Source organism: Herpailurus yagouaroundi, unplaced genomic scaffold, assembly GCF_014898765.1.
Source record: "Herpailurus yagouaroundi ecotype Mexico unplaced genomic scaffold, PumYag 222, whole genome shotgun sequence".
In the NCBI taxonomy this organism is placed as follows: Eukaryota; Metazoa; Chordata; class Mammalia; order Carnivora; family Felidae; genus Herpailurus; species Herpailurus yagouaroundi.
The window spans coordinates 13,408,643-13,427,358 of NW_024412453.1; the positions used below are offsets into that span (position 1 = coordinate 13,408,643).

At 45.4% G+C, this 18,716-nt stretch overlaps 1 protein-coding gene across 26 annotated transcripts in view; it reads right to left on the bottom strand.

Annotated features, from left to right (window-relative positions):
- The window catches only part of RBFOX1 (RNA binding fox-1 homolog 1), a 2,071,930-nt gene that overhangs the window by 51,457 nt on the left and 2,001,757 nt on the right, over window positions 1-18,716 (bottom strand). For 21 of the 26 annotated variants that reach the window (XM_040458700.1, XM_040458711.1, XM_040458723.1 and 18 more), the window contains one exon: window positions 10,862-10,994. In XM_040458700.1, the coding sequence (XP_040314634.1) occupies window positions 10,862-10,994 (133 nt within the window). Of the gene's footprint in view, window positions 1-1,547; window positions 1,588-10,861; window positions 10,995-18,716 lie in introns of all 26 variants that reach the window. The other 5 variants (XM_040458724.1, XM_040458710.1, XM_040458701.1 and 2 more) reach the window with 1 other exon arrangement.

Below are 18,716 nucleotides of genomic sequence, written 5' to 3' on the forward strand. Positions count from 1 at the left end.
AAAAAAAAAAAAAAAAAAAAAAAAAAAAGCCTAAACTTAGGTATGCTCTATCCAGCGGCTACACTGGGGAAGGATGAAGACTGATGTTGGGTTTGTTGGGTTTCTAAGGATGTGAGTGGGCTCCAAGCTGCTTCTCTATGTATAATGGTATGAATTAAAATTTTTTTTTAGAGAGGATATTTGAAGGCATGGATTAAGCTACATTAAAAAAAGAAATTGGTTGTTCATTGGGTATATGTTGTTTATTTTATTATGAAAAAAACTAACCCACAGATTATAATAAGTGTACTTGATACAATGATAGCAGAACTCAACTCCATGCATCATTGATGGAGATTAATACTATGTCTCAAAATCGTAATTATTTGAAATTCAAAAGGAAGAAAATTAAATAACTAGTGTCTTTCCCATTTTCTAGTAAATGATTATCAATTTGGTCACAAGTATGCTTTTATTTGTCTTTGTTATCTAGTCTATAAGCCAACAGATATGATTCCAGTGAACTTACTTGAGGTCACTTGTAATTAAAAAAACACTATATGATTTTAAAAATCCACCCCCAATCCTGCCCATGTATTTTAAATTATGTTTATTCCAAGTTATTTTCCTAACATTGCAGCTAATATCATAATGTGAAGAATAACTACCTTTAGATCCATTTAGGTAAGTTTAACTATGGTCCCCATGATGAGAAACATCCCACTCTTATCTAAAAGTGAAAAGCTTAATAAAGTGGTACCATTTAATAAACAAGTCTAAGTTTAACAGAGAATTCTGAGTCAGGTAATGGTTTTGGGGAAATGGGAGGAGTAAGTGGTCAAGTCGGCATACATTTTCTTAGAGATGTTTCTTGCTAAAATCATCCAGAGGGAGCAGAGGATTTTTTCTAGAGCTATTACAGTGAACAATTAAGTGTATTTATAAGAAAACATCAAAAAAATTGGGGCGCCTGGGTGGCTCAGTCGGTTAAGTGTCTGATTCTTGGTTTCGGCTCAGGTCATGATCTCATGGCTCATGATCAAGCCCCACATCGGGCCCCACACTGACAGGCTGACAGCATGGGATTCTCTCTCTCCTCTCTCTGCCCTTTCTCTCCCTCTCTCTCTCTCTCTCTCCCCCTCCCCCTCCAAATAAATAAATAAATAAATATTAAAAACAGAGACCATCAAAAAATTAGCCATGAAAATATCTTTTAACCTTCTACAGCTGGTAATGACAGCCGCTATGGTAAATATTATACTGCAAACACACAGACCATACTGAAAACTTTAAAGAGAATTCTTTTGGGGGTGGGGAGTCTTTAGTCTGACATGAGAGAAATGCCATCACTTTTAGGGGGGTGTTTGCACATATTCTGAAGTGAACCAAGGAGGTAATTCTACCCATTCATCAGCCGTGATGGCTGTCATGAGCTGGAGGGGTTCTGCCCTGCGGATAAGCCGCCTGATGCTTGCCTACAGACCAGGAAGAGGAAACTTGCAGCAAACTTGTAAACAGAATGACTCCGGGAGGAAACAGGAATGGCATGCACATTAATGAATACTTACATAAATGTCTGCACCATAAAATCCATCCTGGTAAACAACACTGCAAGGGTGCACACACAAAGAAAAACATCCATATTAGTGCATTTCCCCATGCAGACACACCAACCCCTGCACTGGCGAAGTTAGTCTGGTCACAAGATCCAAAACACAGGAACCGAGGAGTGTTTTCACACTGGTTAAGGAGGTTGGAGACAACAGCTGTCCATCAGTCTGAGAAAATTAGGCTGGGGTTCAGCATTGGCCCGGAATTGGGACGTGGTGGCATGCTGGGTACCAGACTTCCCACTCTTTCAGGAGGAGGTGAAGAAATGCAAGAAGAATTTTGGGTTATTATAAATGGCCTGGACAGATAGGAGGGTCAGAGTTTGCATTTAATCACACCACACAGCTTCCCCAAGGAAAAAGAAAGAAAAACACACACTGTTGTATTACCAGTATGGGTTGTGCCTGAAGGATGTGAGGAGAGCCAGACAACCCAAATGATTCCAGAAATGTTCCTCTGTGCTCTTTCACTCTCTAGTATCATATTTGGTAATTCCACGTGCCACTCTTTCATGGTAAATGTAGGAAAATATCTCGGATTTTATGTGTGTGAGACTATGTGCGTATGTGTGCATACACGACTATGCATGTTTGTATATATGTATGTGCTCTATGCACATGCATGTGTGTCAATGCGTGTGTGTGATACTATGCACATTTCAATGCACGTGTGTGTGTATGTGTATACCACGCCCATGTGTGTATGTGTGTTTGTGAGCACAGGTGGATGTATATAGTGGATAACGTGTTTAGTAGTGTGTGTTTGCATAACTGGGGATGTACGTGTGCTCTTACCTAGACACGTGTGCACATACATGCTCCTATATGCACATTTACATAAATTATATCCAGACTAAGCAGGCCCGGCATTATGACTGAATAAGCCTGGCCTCACAGTGGCTCCGTTATCCCCATCCATACAGTCATTCCAGAGACAAGGGACTTCACAGGAGGGAGAAAATATCCTGGATTTCTCCAGAAGTTTCTTGGTATACCTCGAGCAAGACAGCCAGGAAGAGAAGCTTACAGCATGTGATCACGGGAAACTGAGTTACAATTCCTAAGCATTACAGTGGGTTTAATGAGGATCGCGTGTAGCCTGCACACCTCACAGGCTTTTGGGAGGATCACAGGACACAATGACTACAGAAGCGTGTGTTTCCAAATGCGTGTTTTCCACAGGATGGTAGCTGTTATTAATAACCTTCCCTGAGATCTCCCCGTGGAGTTCAGAGATGATTTATGATTCTGGCAAAGGACCAGCGAGCCCCACTGTCGAATGGAGCAGGATTCTAACGGAAACACAACTTTGATTACCAAAGGGTTCCAGCAGGTTTCAGGAGAAGCAGCGGACCCACATGTAAGCCGAGCATATCAAGCCAAAGGGAGGCACTTAAAACACACACACACACACACGCACACACACGGCTGTGACACTGGTGTGCTGGAGAGCACTGGAGAGTGCTTCTCAGAGCTTTTCAGACTTGACTGGCTAGACCCCAAGTACCATGATCCTTAAAGACATGACAGGGACTTCACACACTAAGGAGGTTGGTAGGAATTGCATTCGGCTTGTTTCGTTTTGATCCGAGGGGGCCGCACGCATGAGAGCACCTATCAGGCCACGTGAACCCTAACCCAAGACACTGAGGTATGCAGCATCCTGAGCTAGGCTTCCAGCATTTCCAACATGAAAAGAGAGCGTCTGTTGGGGGTCAGAAGGCAGGGCCAGCCTCTGTCAACAGGATTTGAAACAGATCTGAGGATACGGAGGAGAGTAACAAATACTGAGTCTGGGCCCCGAACCTCAGAGGTGAACCATGTAGCCACAGAAAAACAGCTACTGCTCCCACCCCATTCTTTTAGGCCCTTGTATCTCTGCACGTGCTATTGTTTGCGCTGGGAATGCCTTTCTTCCCAGTATCCTCCTCCAAAGGCAGATAACCATTCAAAAGCCAAGTTAGATGGGAACCACACGGGCATCGGGTCACAGCCTCATCAATCAGCGGCGGTGAGCCCTTGGACTCCCCACTCAAACTATCAGAGCTTCGCATACTGGTCTGTAAAATGGGGAAAGAGGCTGGTAAGGGCTCCCCTCGAGGGAGGATTCAGTGAGGTGCTGTGAGCAAAGTGATGATCAATGGGCTTGACATCAGAGCACAGAGAGACATCTGGGTGTCAACAAAATATTAATATTTTAACCACATGTGAATGTCTATTGAAATATGGGGAGTAACGCCTCTGTCTACATATTTGTAGAGGGGGACCCAGTCTGTGCCTGTTCCCCTGTGGATAATGGAGAGACGAGCCCGCCCTACACTTCGGTGGTGGTCCCATGCACAGCCGGTGTGGACCCGGAATGACTGAGCCTAGGCCCTGGCTGCGAGAGTGGCCCCTTCTTTCACCAGGTTGGGTCCTGGTGCCTCGCGGCCAGTTGCAGGCCTCCGCGTCACGTCTGTTTGCACCAACTCCCGGAAGTGAGGGAAGAACAGGCCGCTGATGTTTGCCTTTGTTAAATGGGGTATACTCAGTGCCGTGCGCGCCCTCCACCAGGGGCGTGGAAAATTACTTTGGGACTCTGCCATCCCACATTTCTGAGACAGAGAACCAGAGACAAAATGGGATCTGGCATCTTCATTTCGACAAGCTCAAACAAACCACATGAGGAATACCGTTTCTCTGCTACTGACATGCTTTCTCTGCTCCAATGGCCATGCTAAGGCACAGACAGGCGAGAGTGTGTCCATCACTACAGCTGCCCCTGGGGGGCTTCCAGGGAGGGGGCCGGGGGGTCACAAAGCCATGTGCATAAACGCACAGACATGTAAAGTTGCAGCACTGGTAGGTGCTGAGAGGGAACAGTGCTGCTCTGAAAGTGTGACAGAAGGAGTGGGGCTGGGCAACAGGGGTGAGGGGATCTGAGCAAACGCCTCAGAGATCGCAAAGCCTTAGCCAGGTAAAGAGGTAGGGAGGGCAGGCCAAGCAAAGGGAACAGACCGCAGAGTTCAGAGGCCTGGCAGACGGGGTGGGGCTTCACTGAGAAACGGCATCAGGAATTCTCGCTGCTGTTATAAACCACACCGCACAGGGAGGCCTCCATGCCACACGTGCATGTTTCGGAGGGAATGATGGAAGGGTGAATGATCTATTTTCGTGATCCCTCTAAATACAAGGAACCGTTATGGCTGTCTTCGGCGGTATGAAAGGAAGCCAATTCATGGGCTCCCAGTTTCACCAAAATGCCGTTTTCCCCCCTAAGCCACTACTGGTGACAGCACAGGCGTAAACAACCGTAGTCCTCACATTTAGAGAAGGACTGCCACCGGTCAGTGCCTGGTCTAAGCATCCTGGGCTCAGTATCCCATTTAACCCTCATACTACCCCTGCGAATTGGAGAATACTATTCTCACCCTCAGATATAAAGGAAGCTACACTGGAGAGGGTGGGTGTTGACTGAGCTGGGATTCTAGTCCAGGGAGCTCTGGCTTTGCAGCCCGCTTTTAGCTACTGGGGCAGACCGTGGTCCAACTTCAGCACAAGTGCAGGGTCACCTGAGGGCTTGTTCAAACACAGATGGCTGGGCCCCATGCCCAGCCCAGAGGTTCTGACTCAATAGATTTGGATGGGGGTCTAAGAATTCCAATTTCCAACAAGTACCAGGTGATTGCTGCTGCTGCTGCTGCTGCTGCCGCCCAAGGACTAACAGGCTCAGCCTCCTCACCCCTATTCCAAACAGGAGGCAGCTAAAGGAAAGCGCTTACACATTCTCATGCTGGTTTCCAGGAATGTGTCCAAACACTTTTTCAAGCCCCATGGAACGGGTGCACTTAAAATATAAGACATGTAGGGAAAGGACAGCTGGAGTTGATCTAGTATGCAGCTATAGACAAATTAGCCACGGCCCCGTTGCAAGAGAAGGGGGCTGCTGTCATGCAATGAACCTGTGTGGTCCAATTTTAATGCAAAGGCAGTCTGTCCAGCCATGCAAAGGTAATTGTATTCCTTGTCAATCACTTTGGGCCTGCAATATGCTTTTGCAAGAGCATTGCAAATGCACATCTCATTTTCTTAGAAAGGTAATAACAGTAGTTAAATATTTGGTTGAATGCAAGCAGGGAATGATTGCACTATAACAAATTAGTTTACTTAAAAAAAAAAAAAAAAAAAAGGAAAGAAAGTATAGGATGCCCAAACTATCCAATCTGTTTATGTAATGTAATAAATCGCCACCACAAACGCATTCCTGAAGGAGAGGTTATTTAAAACTGCTCTACCTTAGTGCCCCTTCCAACTGGAAAATAAATTAAAATTTTAATGCGTTTAAATCTAGCTGTTTTTGAAGAGGTATCAGATGGGTCCATAAACTCTCTGGCATTTGTATACAATTGTGTATGTGCATGGATATATGGAGGTGTACACCAACATTTTCCTAGGGAAAACACATTTTTAACTGGATTATTAAAGGCATCTGTGACATTCCACTCCCCTCTACCTGAAAAATTTAAGAACCCCTGATTTAAGGTTTGCCTATATATACATTCAATTCAGAAGCCCCCCCCCTTTTTTTAATGTTACAGGTTGCACTTTAAACGTGGCTGGAAATTTGAACAAGAATTTACACCAGAAACAAACACACAAACAAAAAGCTAGGTCCGGGAACTATTCTGATGATGGGTGATGATGACTTTAGTTCCTAGTGTTTCTATTAAATGAGAAACATTCTCAACAACAGAGAATACAGTCTCAGGATTAGACATTTAGAAATTAAAACCAGAAACCACGGTTGGTTTCTAGTCAGTGAGGCACATATGCATAGTCCCGGGGTCTGGTGTCAGAGGTGTTTTTGGAACCTGACCTGAAACTGTTCCAAGGATCTGTGTGCAAGTTTCATTCTTGCACTGGCAAGCTTTAAGAAGTTTTCTTTCTCCTGGGATATTACCATATCTTTCCTATATACAAAGTAGCACAGAGTCTCCTCAAACCACTTCTCAATGTAACTTCGAGAAGTTGTACATAGAGGTGTCATAGCTAATTTCCTGCAAAAGTATAGAACGTCTTCTTCAAAGATACCCCGAGAACCAAAACCAAAGCCCTATAGCAGATGCTGGATGTTTGGCTTAGAATAATAATTTTCAAGATATTCTTTGAAGCTCCATTAGAGTGCCTACTGTGTCCCCATACCATACAAATGTGCATGGTGCACAGTAGGCACTTGGTAAGTATCTGCTGAATAGTTAATTAGGTAATTAAGAACAAGAATCCAGTTAGGCCAGTCTCAGGGGGTTCCTTTGGGAGGGCATTGGGGCTTAGCTGCTGTCTTCTAGTACGAGATGTTGTACTGAATCTGGCGGGTGTGTCTCGAACCCCTTTACCTACCACCTCCGGCACCTCCACCCACGGATCATCAGTCTGCAAGATTCCTTGGATGGCAATTACCCAATGTGCAATTTCTCCCAAATGTGAATCACAGGAAGACAGACTGGACATTGCGGCTTCTCAATCGAAATGGACTCCAGGATCAAGGGCAAGGAGAAATATGGAAGACCCAGCCCATTGAGTGCTCTCGGAAACCATTCACTAACGGATATTTTATTTATGATCCACATAGTCTATACGCTATTGACGTGCCACTGTCTAGAGCCAACGCTGTGGCATGTGGGGAATACAGGTGCCTCCCAGGAAGGGGTCACACACTAGGTTTCTAACTCATCACCCATCCTCACTCAGTTAACGTTGGTAGTCAATAGTGAGTTGGTTGGCTCGGTCTAGATTTTCTACTCATTCCTGTGATCCATCCAGGGTCCAAACAGAACCCCTCCTCTAGGGAAAATGATCACATATTAATGTCCCAAGAAATTCCTTTTTAGCTACGTGAGAAAAAAGAGAATAGGGCCTCTCCATCACCTGTGCTCTTTACTTGCTGGGAGGAACTTCAGAAAATATTAGGATGTGGAGGAGAAAACGAAATCAATAAAAGGAAGTGGATGGATGAGAAGGCATCCTTGATGAATCCTCCTGTGTGACTATCTTGATGTTGGGTACCTCCAAGGGTCACCTAAGACTCCACAAAAGTAGCCATGGGGGTTATGTGGGATTTTTTTTTTTTTTTCACTATCTTGGGAAAACAATATGGAAGCCATACATGGACATAGGATAAATGACACACTTTTTATTGGGATTTCAGTGACAGGGTATATTCATATTGCATACTTCATGAAGAAGAGAGGTGTAGGTTGGCAGTTAGATAAATCTTTGACAGGTAACAAATGGAAAATAGTAACAAATGCAGCTTGCTAGATGACATCGTAGAAAAGATGTGGATCACTGGGTGCGAGGGAGACTCATGGAATGAGATCTCAACGTGGCAATTTAGGAAATGGTTGGACTTAAGTGCATCCCACATTTCTTCTTTTCCTGAAAGCCTTCTCTAAAAACTGAGCTAAGGGGCCTTCCTTGGTGCTCACACAACACCACACCTTATCACTTATCACATTGATTGAAATTGTTAGCTTATATGGTGCTCCTGCCCCGAATGGGAAGAAACTCCTCCAAAGGGGCAAGACAGCAAGAGATGTTAAGCTAAAATGCACTGGAGTAAAGACATTAGTCAAATCTAGAAATCTTCCCCCCAAGGACTTCGGAAACAAACAGCTACAAATCCATACTATCTCCTGGACCCCCTGAATCCTGATAATGTCACTTCCTGGAAACAGGAACCTCTTCCAACCTCTCTGCTATTTGCTTCCACTCAAGCCCAGGGCTCTCCCTTCTCCAGCCAGGATCTGCTCTGTGCTGCCCCCCACTCTTCTCTCCAAAAGGAGCTGCCTCTGTGCAATTTCCTGCAGCCTAAGCCAACGAGCAAAGGGAAAGGGAAACCTTCACTTAAGATGCTGGACTCACACTTTTTCATTTGCGGCCAGCACACTCCAGGCACTTTGTAATACAGCAAAAACACCCTGGCGGAATTTCCTATTCTCCACCAACACTTTGCTCTCATAGAACCTGCAGACATGGACACGCGGACCCCAGCCTTTTCTCCTCTTCCTCTTCCTCCTCTTCCCCCCCCTCTCACCTCCTCCTGTGCTGAGAATTTCATCTTACTACTTAGAGCGGTTTCAGGATTCCACTCAGAATATTACCAGCAAAGAGGCACAATGTACTATTATAACCAAAATGATTAGGCATATTGCTGGAATATTATAATTAAGTCACGTCTAAAGCAGTCACAAACACAGTGCTTCACCATTTGGAGATGCCCATGTGTCTCCCTGGTGAATGTGGCATTAATTAGTTATGCACGGTTATCCCCGGCAAAGAACAAGTTCATTCTAAGTTAGAGAATTTCGATTTTACAGCAGGTGTGTTATTTTGAGATTTTTATAAATAGTTCATGTGAGGATAAGCCGTATAATTTTACTTTTTTTTTTTCCTGTTCAGTATAGTAGTGAGATACTGAGGGTACATGTACCAAAAAGCTACAATTACCGTCTACTAAGATAAGATAATAATTTTCAGACAAACTAATGTGGTATAAACATGCAATTTTGTGTTTATGGTTTATGAATCTTGCTTTAGTAATTACATGAGCCTACAGGGTAACTTGGTGGGGGATTTTTCCCTTCCTAACAACTTACTGTGTGACCTTGGGAATAACATGTATTTATTTCTGCATTTCTGGATCTATAAAAACGGGCTCAACACTGTGGGGCTGGAGATAATGATTACACTATCGATGATTCTTTGTATCACATGGTCATATGTCTAAGGCTTAGGATGTACAGATGCATCTTTTTGGAGGGTGGGGAGAATTTATGGTGAATTTATCTTTGGTCTGTTATTATCTATCATCATTCCAGTGAAAACGAAATTTGTGCTGTTGTTTTGTCCACTAAGAAACTCAGAAGTGACCTAAGTCTAATCACAACACAAGAAACAACGGACACTGACTGATTTCTCTACCTGTGTTTTCCCTTCCTGATGATTTCATCGAGTTTCATTTATTTATATTCTTAACTTTGTCTTATTGCGTTTGTGTTTGAAACACTTCAAATGCTCTCCTCTGCAATGGGTGAGATATGAATAAATAATGAAAAAAGAGTGGTTTCCTTTGTCATCAGTATAATAGAGAGATGATCTAGGCTCATTCAGGTTTTCTAAAAAATTTATAAGCAACACAGCTATAAAAAATGCATTAACCCTTTTGGTGCAGTCTGGAATACAACCGTATTCTTTCTACAGACCAGAAAGCCAGGCACTGGCCAGGAAAGCCTTGAGCCAAACTGTCTTGCACACAGCTGAGTTTTTCTGAGTAGTACTATTGACATTGGGGGCCTCATGACTCTTTGTGTTGGGGGCGGGGGGGTCCTGTGCACTGCGGATCTTAAGCAGCATCCCTGGCCTCTACCTACTAGATTGCTGCTCCTACTGAGACAACCCAAAATGTCTCCGAACATTCCAAACATCCCCCAAGGACCACCAGAGACCTCTCTTTCTTTCTCCCTGACTCCAGGGCACTGAATGTTCCAGGAGGATACCTTAACAGGAAGAAAGGGTAGCATTTCAGGGCTGCAGCCCACAGTACCACTGTTTCTTAGTGTTCACCAGCCCTCTTTGATTTTCACCTGGGAACGCCAAAGTCCATGCGCACAAAAACCAAACTGCTCACGGGGAACACGTTAACTTGCATTTCCTTGCAGAGGGGAAAAGAAAACAAATGCGCATTTTGGAAAATCGAATGGAAACGAGTCTTACTTCCAACTTCTTTGAACTTTTGCTTTCGACCCCACACCTAATTTTCTCTTCTCAGGCAAGGGTTCATAAACTTTGAAGTGCAAGGTGTCTTTGGGGAGGGCGGCAAGACCACCCCCCCTCCCCCCCCCCCCCCCCCCCCCCAGCTAATTTTATGTTTGGAAACTTCGCGTCCCTCCATGGCCAGATTCAAGGGGCAAATGTGATCCAACCTCCTTAATAACCAGATGTTTGCAATCATCAGAAATACATCTTTGGCTGTAACCATTTCTCTGTTCTCCAGCATTCAGTCTCAAAGAGAATTTACATAACAACATGTGACATGTAGAATGCTTAAAGGCACCAACCATGACAGGACAAATTACATTCATTTCTCAATACTCTTTGCAAGGTGCTCCACTGCAGGCGCGCGCGGAATGCATGCTGGGGCGGGTTCCGGTGGGGCGGTCAAGACCAGCATGCGCTCGCAAACAGGAGGGGGTGGTGCGGCAGGCCCGCCGCCAGGGGGAGGCTGACCGACTTACCCGCCGTAGGCCGGGATCGGGGGCGGGGGCGCCGCGGCCCGGAAGGTGTTGTACACGGTGCGGCCGCGGCCTCGCAGGTGCGCCCCTCGGTAGGCGGCCGCGGCGGTGGCGGCTGGATACGGGAAGCCGGGCACTGCGAGGGCGGAAAGGAGAGAGCAGAGCAAAGGCTTTCAGAAGCACACCTGTTGTTGAGGGCGACGCGCCCCCCCCCACCCCCCCGCCAGGACCCTTCTTCCTGCAGGCGGAAGCTGGACACCTGCCCCCTGTCCAGGATCAGGCTCGTAAAGGGCGGGCAGCGGGGAGGAGGCCAAGGTCCGAGTCCAGGCAGGACGGGCTACTTAAGGCGGGGGTCCCTGTGCCCAAGAGAATAAGGTAAATGACAAACATTTACAAAGACTTAACAACGGGAAGCAAGCTCACTGCACAGAGTTCAGATTTTACAAAGGTAGACTGCAAGATGTATGTGCATTGTGTTGTCAACATCTGTCATCTGTCTATACACACATGTATATTGTGTGTAATATTTATGTGTGAGCATACAACATACATGAATATGGTGTATACACACACGTGCGTGCATGTGAGTGAATATGCATGCCCGTGTTTATATTGTGTTGTATAATGCACACGTCTATGTGAACATGTACTATGCGTACATATATGTTCAAGTATGTATATAATCTTGTATACATACGCACACATATTTCAGTGTGTTCTTAGTTATCTCTGGTGCTGAACTGTGTGTGTGTTGTCTATTCACTGCTTTCCCCATCTTGTTTTTATTTATTTCCCACATTTTCCTTGATGTCCATCTATGGCTTGTTAAAATTCTTAAATTGCAATACAACGTTCCTACGGACACGTGCGTGTATCGTAACTGTGCAAACCCTTTATGCTCCAAGAGACAAATGGTAGCCCCCAAACCACTTAACAGCTTTGAAGACACGTACAACAACCTTATATAACCACACAGAAGTCTGGGAACTCAGCTCTCAAGAAGAGGGTGTGAGCTGGGTTTTTCCTCCTTGGGGGAAAAATTCTCTGAGCAGGATGGCTTGCGGAGGAGTCATGAGGGCAATGAAGCCTGAAGCCAGAGACCCCTGATCTTCATTCCCTTGCCTGGGATGTCCTTCCTCCCGGGGGGGTCTGCAAATTCTGAGACAATGCTCCCTCCGCCCACCCGCCCCCGGCTTCAGGAAACCTCTTCTGCTGCTCCTACTTGTCTGCATCTCACAGGGCTCTTGCTATGCCGAGTGTGTTACCTTTTCTCTCTCCAAAGAACGGGCAAGCTCCTCTCGGCCTCTCCAGCACGTGCCTCCCCAAGTCGGCAGAAGCCCCCCGATCTTATTCACAGTGGGCTCTCAATATTGGACCCCTGAATGGATGCAGGGGTGGCTTCACTACAGCAACAAGTGGATGAAGCTGTAGGTTGTGCAGAGGCCACGTGATGGGCAGTTTCCAGTCAGCCTCCCCCCACCCCACCCTTGTCCCCAGCTTCTTCTCCCATCTACCAGTCTCTAACAGAACAGGAGCTTTCCAGAGGGAGAGAGACACAGGTAAAACAGAGCAGGGCTGGAAGGATTTCTTCCTCTGTGCACTCCCCTCCCCTGCTCCCTCTCTCCTGGGACTTGTTCACGCGGTGTTTGTACGGACAGGCAAGGCTGGGAGGGACAGTGTCTTTGGGCGTGATATGAACATACAAGCTCAGGTCGTCCCACCCCAAGGGAGGCTCTCAAAAGGAGATAATCAGTGCACACAGACCTCTCTCCAGGAGCTCATTTTGGGGGAACCCCTAACTGCTCACAGGGTGTCCTGTTTCATGCTGTGTTGAAGCTGCCTCCACCTTATACCCAAACTGCCACGGAGGGGCTTCTCCCCTTCCTCCACCACATTCAGGAGCAGAAGCCCTCCGTCCCATCTCTTCACTGGCTGTGGAGTCCTCGGACACTCTATGTCCTAGTTATGCAGTGGGGGAGGGCAGGGGATGGGGAGACGAGGCCATGGCGTCTCCCACAAAAGCCCCAATTCCATACCATCTCGCAGAACTGCACAGACTAGACTAAAACCCTTGATTCCAACCTGAAGACTGGCTATCATCTGGAATTCTCTTCGCGTTCTCATGGATTCCACCATATCTTTCTCTCACGACGGAGGGCAAAATGCTGGGATCATAGAACCGAGTCAGAATGATTTTGTCTATTTGTGTTGGAAAAGACCATACAGGTTATTTTTAACCTTTTTTTTTTTATTGCCGTGAAAGACAAATCGCACAGCTGTCCTTAATTCTCAGCTTGCCAGCCCCCAATGCACCCACGTCTCCTGACTTGTGTTACAACTAATGTGCTTGAAATTATAGAGAGGTGTCAGTCTTAATGGGGAAAGCCAATAATTCCGAACACCGTAAAAGCCCAGAAGTAATGAGATCTGAGACGTTTGCTTCCGGACCGGGGAGAAAATGGGCAAGCACACAGCTTTGACTGCAAGTCTGTCTTGCTGCTCAAACATTAAGTTTTCATAGGAACGCCCTGCATTTTGAAATAAAGAAAATGAAAAATTCACAATCTGGCAGAGCAGCTGGCTGCCTGTGTGAGGAAACACGGTCATTATGCTGACCCATTCATTATCGCTGGCTACGGTGCACAGTGAGTGAGACCAGATCCCTCTCAGCGACAAGCAGGTTTTACAATAATTCTTGGAGGATTTAGATGTTGAGATACAACACGAAACAGAAGCTCGACAGCACGAGCCGCTGAGGATATAGAGCCAGGAGTTCATTTGGACCCCCTCTGCTGCAGGGGGAAGATGTCTCTGCCGATGCAGGATAAGGTAGCTACAGGTCTTAATGCAAGGCTTTGGGGGTTTCTCCAAGCAGGGCACACGAGAGGGATTCCTACTTGGTTAAAGGAACAGAGGAGGGAGAACACATCGACTCCTGGTTTAAAAATCACATTTTTGGGAGGCCAAGTGCCCTGAGGCAAAATAAGGGGGTTCCACACTTCATGCTTTGGACCAGAGGCTTCATGGAGGAAGTATGAGTCTCCCAGTTGGAGGGTTTGCTCACCTCTCTCTTTTTTGTTACCAGTCTCAGGCTGCCAAGGGATCTCTTTACGAAGCCTCTAGTTCGTCATCACGATTAATGAACATTTCCGTCCTCTTTCCTTTCTTACTTTCCTCCCTTCTTATTCTGGTCCTCCTTTCTCCCCCCTCTCTTCGTTCTCTTCCTTCTTTCCTTCCTTCCCTCCTTCCTTCCTTTGTTTATGTTTTAATCTCCTTTGGAAGAAATCTGCCACAAAGCTCTCTAGGTCCACCAGCCATCAAGTGGCTTGGACTCTTGCTATTGCTAGAGTGTAAGTTCCATGAGGGCCGAGATCTCCCTATGTTCTGCTTATTGATTCAGAAGAGTGCCCAGAGCACAGAGCAGGTGCCTGGATACCCTTTGTAGGAGGTGAACCAATGTTAGTGTCCCTCCTTCGGGGACAGTAGAGGCACTCCCTCTTCACCTTCTGCCTTCCCTGACACTGCCCTCCATACAAAGTGTCCTGCCCGGGATTTGCACATACACAGTGGGCAAAGGCCACAATAGGATCTTAGCCATGATTCCTATACAAGTAAGTTCTACATCCATACTTTACAGGTGCTGCACTGGCCCAGGAATGGCAACCACGCTTGGGACACGTGTGCTTCTGATTAAAAGGGAGAGGACTTAGATCAAAGTATTATGCTTGGAAGTCTTGCAAAACCTTCATTCACTGAAACTCGCTTTCACTGCTGTGCTGTGTCAGGAATGGGAGATCAGCTTCTTGTTCTGGAGAAAAGTGGAACTCAAATGCCCCCCCCCCCCCCGCCAGCCTCCAGACAGGTGATACCCATTAAAAGGCCTGTGAGGTCAGGTTCCTTCCCTCACATAGCCCCAGATAGTCTCTCTGGCAACCCAACCAATCTCAGCCTCCAAGCGCAATCAATGTATGCAACAAGTAACAATGGAAAATAACATTCCTTCTACTCCCTAACTTCTCTCATTTGTAGCTGAGCCTTCAGGATTTCACCTCATCTCCAATAGAGGAGTCTCCCCCCACCCTCGTGCAGCTGGTTTAGGACTCTCGAGTGGCTCTCTTCTCTTTCCTCTAAGACAAATGGTCAATTCCAAGACAAATCCAACAACAGCTGATTTGTCTGTTTGCTTTCCTACCAGGTGCATTGGCTTGGAGGTGCTGGGACATGGTTAAATGCATATTTGAAGCAATTACCCAGACAGATGATTCAGGCAGAGATTAAGCAACAGTGAAATGGCTTTATCCTTGAACCACATAGAAAGAAGACATCTCAATTATGTGCTGACTTTGGCACGTGACACACCTATCGCTTGTTGAGTCAAAGTTATCACATTGTCTATCAATGCCCCAGTTTGGGAGTTTGGATCCAGTGGGTGGGTAATAAATGTTTAATAAATCTAATGCAAAATGCCAAATGGAAACTCACAATGTCCTCTCCATTTCTGGAACGGAGTAAATCACTGTTAATCAAAGTCGTAAACCTGTCACCCTGTCCCATGTTTGTAAAAGCCACTTTGTTAATTAAAGAACAATGTTAGAAAGAAAAGACACCAAATTATAGGCATTTCTAAATCCCTAATGCTGGAGTTTGATTTTTTTTCTAGTTGAACTTCCTTCCAGTTAATAAACATGTAAAGAGACCATCATTGGGCAACAATGGAAAGGATTCAGGTCGCTTTGTGGATACAGTATAAATCCTCAGCTGTTGGCATGAGGGATACAAGGGAAGAGGGGAAGAAAACACAGGTTCATTATACTGGAAAGGTTCCCTCTTAAACCTTATCCAGCATGAATCAAAGTGAAAAATCTGGTATCACTGCAACGAAAATTGGATTTAGCTCATAAGCTAAAAATGAGTTTCTCTCAAAGAAAACAGGGCAAGAGCTTTTGGAGCAAATACCAATTGCACATCTTGTTGACATATCAACATTCCTAGCCTACCCACTCCCAACCTTCAGCTCGATTTATACCCAGAGCATATTTTGGGGGAGGTTAGTAGAATAACGCTCTCAGTTCTTGGGCATGAGGAGTTGTATACCATGGAACTCAATGGAATGGAAACTTTAGGGATGTAACAAGAGTCATGCTGTGATGTGCTCAAGTATCAAGGCAAATCAACATTTTTAAACGGAAGATGTGTGGGTGTATCAACCAGGCAAATGGGCCATTTACCAAAGTGTCAACTGCTTACTGCCTGTCTCCCATCGAAGACAAAGCCCCCACCTCCCACCTTCTCTGAGCTCTGCACTCCGTGTATTTACAGTGACAAACGTGTGTTCTCCCCCTCTGTCTCTTTTACGAATATGGTGCTTACCTTCGAAATAAACACAAATGAGATCATATCACCAGCCCAGAAATCCCCAAAGAAGAAACACAAAACCAGTGGAAAATACTTGAGGGTTATAAAGTGCATATTAAAGTTTTAGAGCTTTGGGAGAGATGGGAGCATAGCAGATGCAAAAGCCAACAGGGGGTCAGATTCTGCATCAAAGCCATAAAAATATACAGCCGCCGTAATGGGCAATTATTCTTTGCATTTGTGCGCTGGTTTGAATTTGCATGAGGTTGCCAGATGCCCTGGAAAAGGTGTGCCATCAGAATGGAGAAGAGGGCTTTCTCTTTGTCCCTCTCTTCTCTCCCTTCGGACCAACATGCCACCTTTCCCCACCCTTTGAATGGTTTAAGACCGAGAGACGTCCGTGCTAATTTGGGGTTGAATTGTTCTGTGGGTAATTTATGCCAGGAAATGCTCACACGATTCTGGGGGTGCAGACATGCTTTCAACAGCAGGTTCACAGGTCTGCAGGATTACCCTTGGGGGGACTCCTGTTCCATGTGTTGGACCATAAATTAAGAAGTGGCATAGTAGGTAATATGCCGAGGTGAAATAAACAGCCAGCTATAGCTCAATTGTGGAGGCACAGCACTGTGTGATAAACATCACAATGAATAGTCAAGAAAAAAAAGCGATTATTTTTTCCAGATGACAGAAGTGTTTGCTTATTTTTTCAAAATGGATCTCAAACAAAAGTACATCAAATTGGCTTAAGACAGAGTTTATACGCAACTAGGCCACTATCTTTCAATGACATTAAATGGGGAATTTAATATGAAGGAGCACATTTAGTTCTAGGTCAAAACAAAAATGGAAAGGCTCTCAATTTTGTCCAAATTCAGCAATTTCAAGGTTTGGGGAGAAAAAGGGGGTGTTCCACCCATTCAGTCATTTACAAAATGACCAGAATAGCCACTTAATTTGTTGGAATCTCTGATTCTCATAGTCTTGTCTATCTATCCCTGAAACACACATTTGGGATTGACTCTTGTTTCATTTCAAAATGCATGTTGATATTAAATACCGCTGTTTAGAAGTGAATAAATCCACATTTTGGACAAACAGTTCCTTACAGGACATCCTCATTTGAGATGCATTGAACAGGAAAACAAAAATTTCTAATTAATGTACAAGGCTAATCACCATTCCCCACATGGAAGAGTAATTTTTCACTGTTCATTTGCTGGGTTTAATCTCAAAACTGACATAACAGGAACGCAATGTCCTATAAATCTCCGCTCATTTGTTTCTTTAATATCCATATTCCATTGAACTACAGCTGCTTGTTGCCGCAGTCTATTACAACTTGCAAAAGTGTCGATAAAAATATTATGAAAGGCAAGATGTGTTTCTTCCTTGCTGCGCGTGCCATTTATTTGGGAAAAAGACAATAAATGGCTTGCGGATTGTCCCCCCAGCCTGCTGCTTGGTGGGTGATTAGTGATTAATTACCTGGCAGCAAATTGACATGGCACGAGGAAATTGACACAGCCCTGATTAATTAACTTTTTATGGGTGGTAGTTACTCACAAAACATTGCGCACCGTAATTGAATCTCTTTACACGGCATCATGGTACAAAAGTTTTAGTCAGGTCCAAATTAGCCAGAAGTTTCTAGGCTGTTCTAGGTCTGATTAGGATGTGTCGAAGGAACTGGCAAGAACTTGCACTTGGAGAGAAAAAGGACATTCGTTGGAGGGAGAAAAGACAGTGCCACTGGACGGGCTGGACTGCCCGAGCTAAACGTATTGACCTAAATCTTTACTGTCTGAGGTTGCAATGCCGACTTTTCTGCCAGCCTCCCGTGGTTGCTGCTTCTCAGGGGCTTCTGCAGATTCTCTTTCCTTTGTCCTTTCCCATGGTTGACTTGATCCCCTCACTCAAATGTTGGCTCCAATGTCACTTCCTCCCCTAAGAGCTTCTCCCCAGTTCTTCAATGTCTCCCCGCTGCTGCTATGGTCACTACCCTTTTCTCTCCCCTTCACTCATCCGCCTCTTACCACCTCACTGGATGGCATCTCTCCATTGGGATGTCTTAAGGACTTATTTTGGTCAATGCCGTGACTCTGGAAACGACAGCATTCGCTGGCCTCGGGTAATTACTGAAATGTTTACTGAGAATCTCGTAAGACGGGCTCAGAATGCCATAACAGTTCAGCCACAGAGGGAAAGTGGGGGACAGTCCTCGAACCTGTAAGAATGCTGCTCATGAGTGGTGCCTATTCTAAGAGAAAGTCTGGCTTAGTGAGAGAGAACATTACTGTCGAGGGACTCAACCTCACTTGAGAGAAGTCCAGACAATGCTAACTGGAAAAGTGCAAGCAAAGCCGTGATTACAGTTGACAAAAGTACAACATCCCATCCTCCATGATCAGACAGAGGAGATTCAACTGTAGGCTCTATCAGCTTCTATTTACTAACACTAGCTAACTGCCAGACCCAAAGGTTAACTCACTAAATCTTTGCG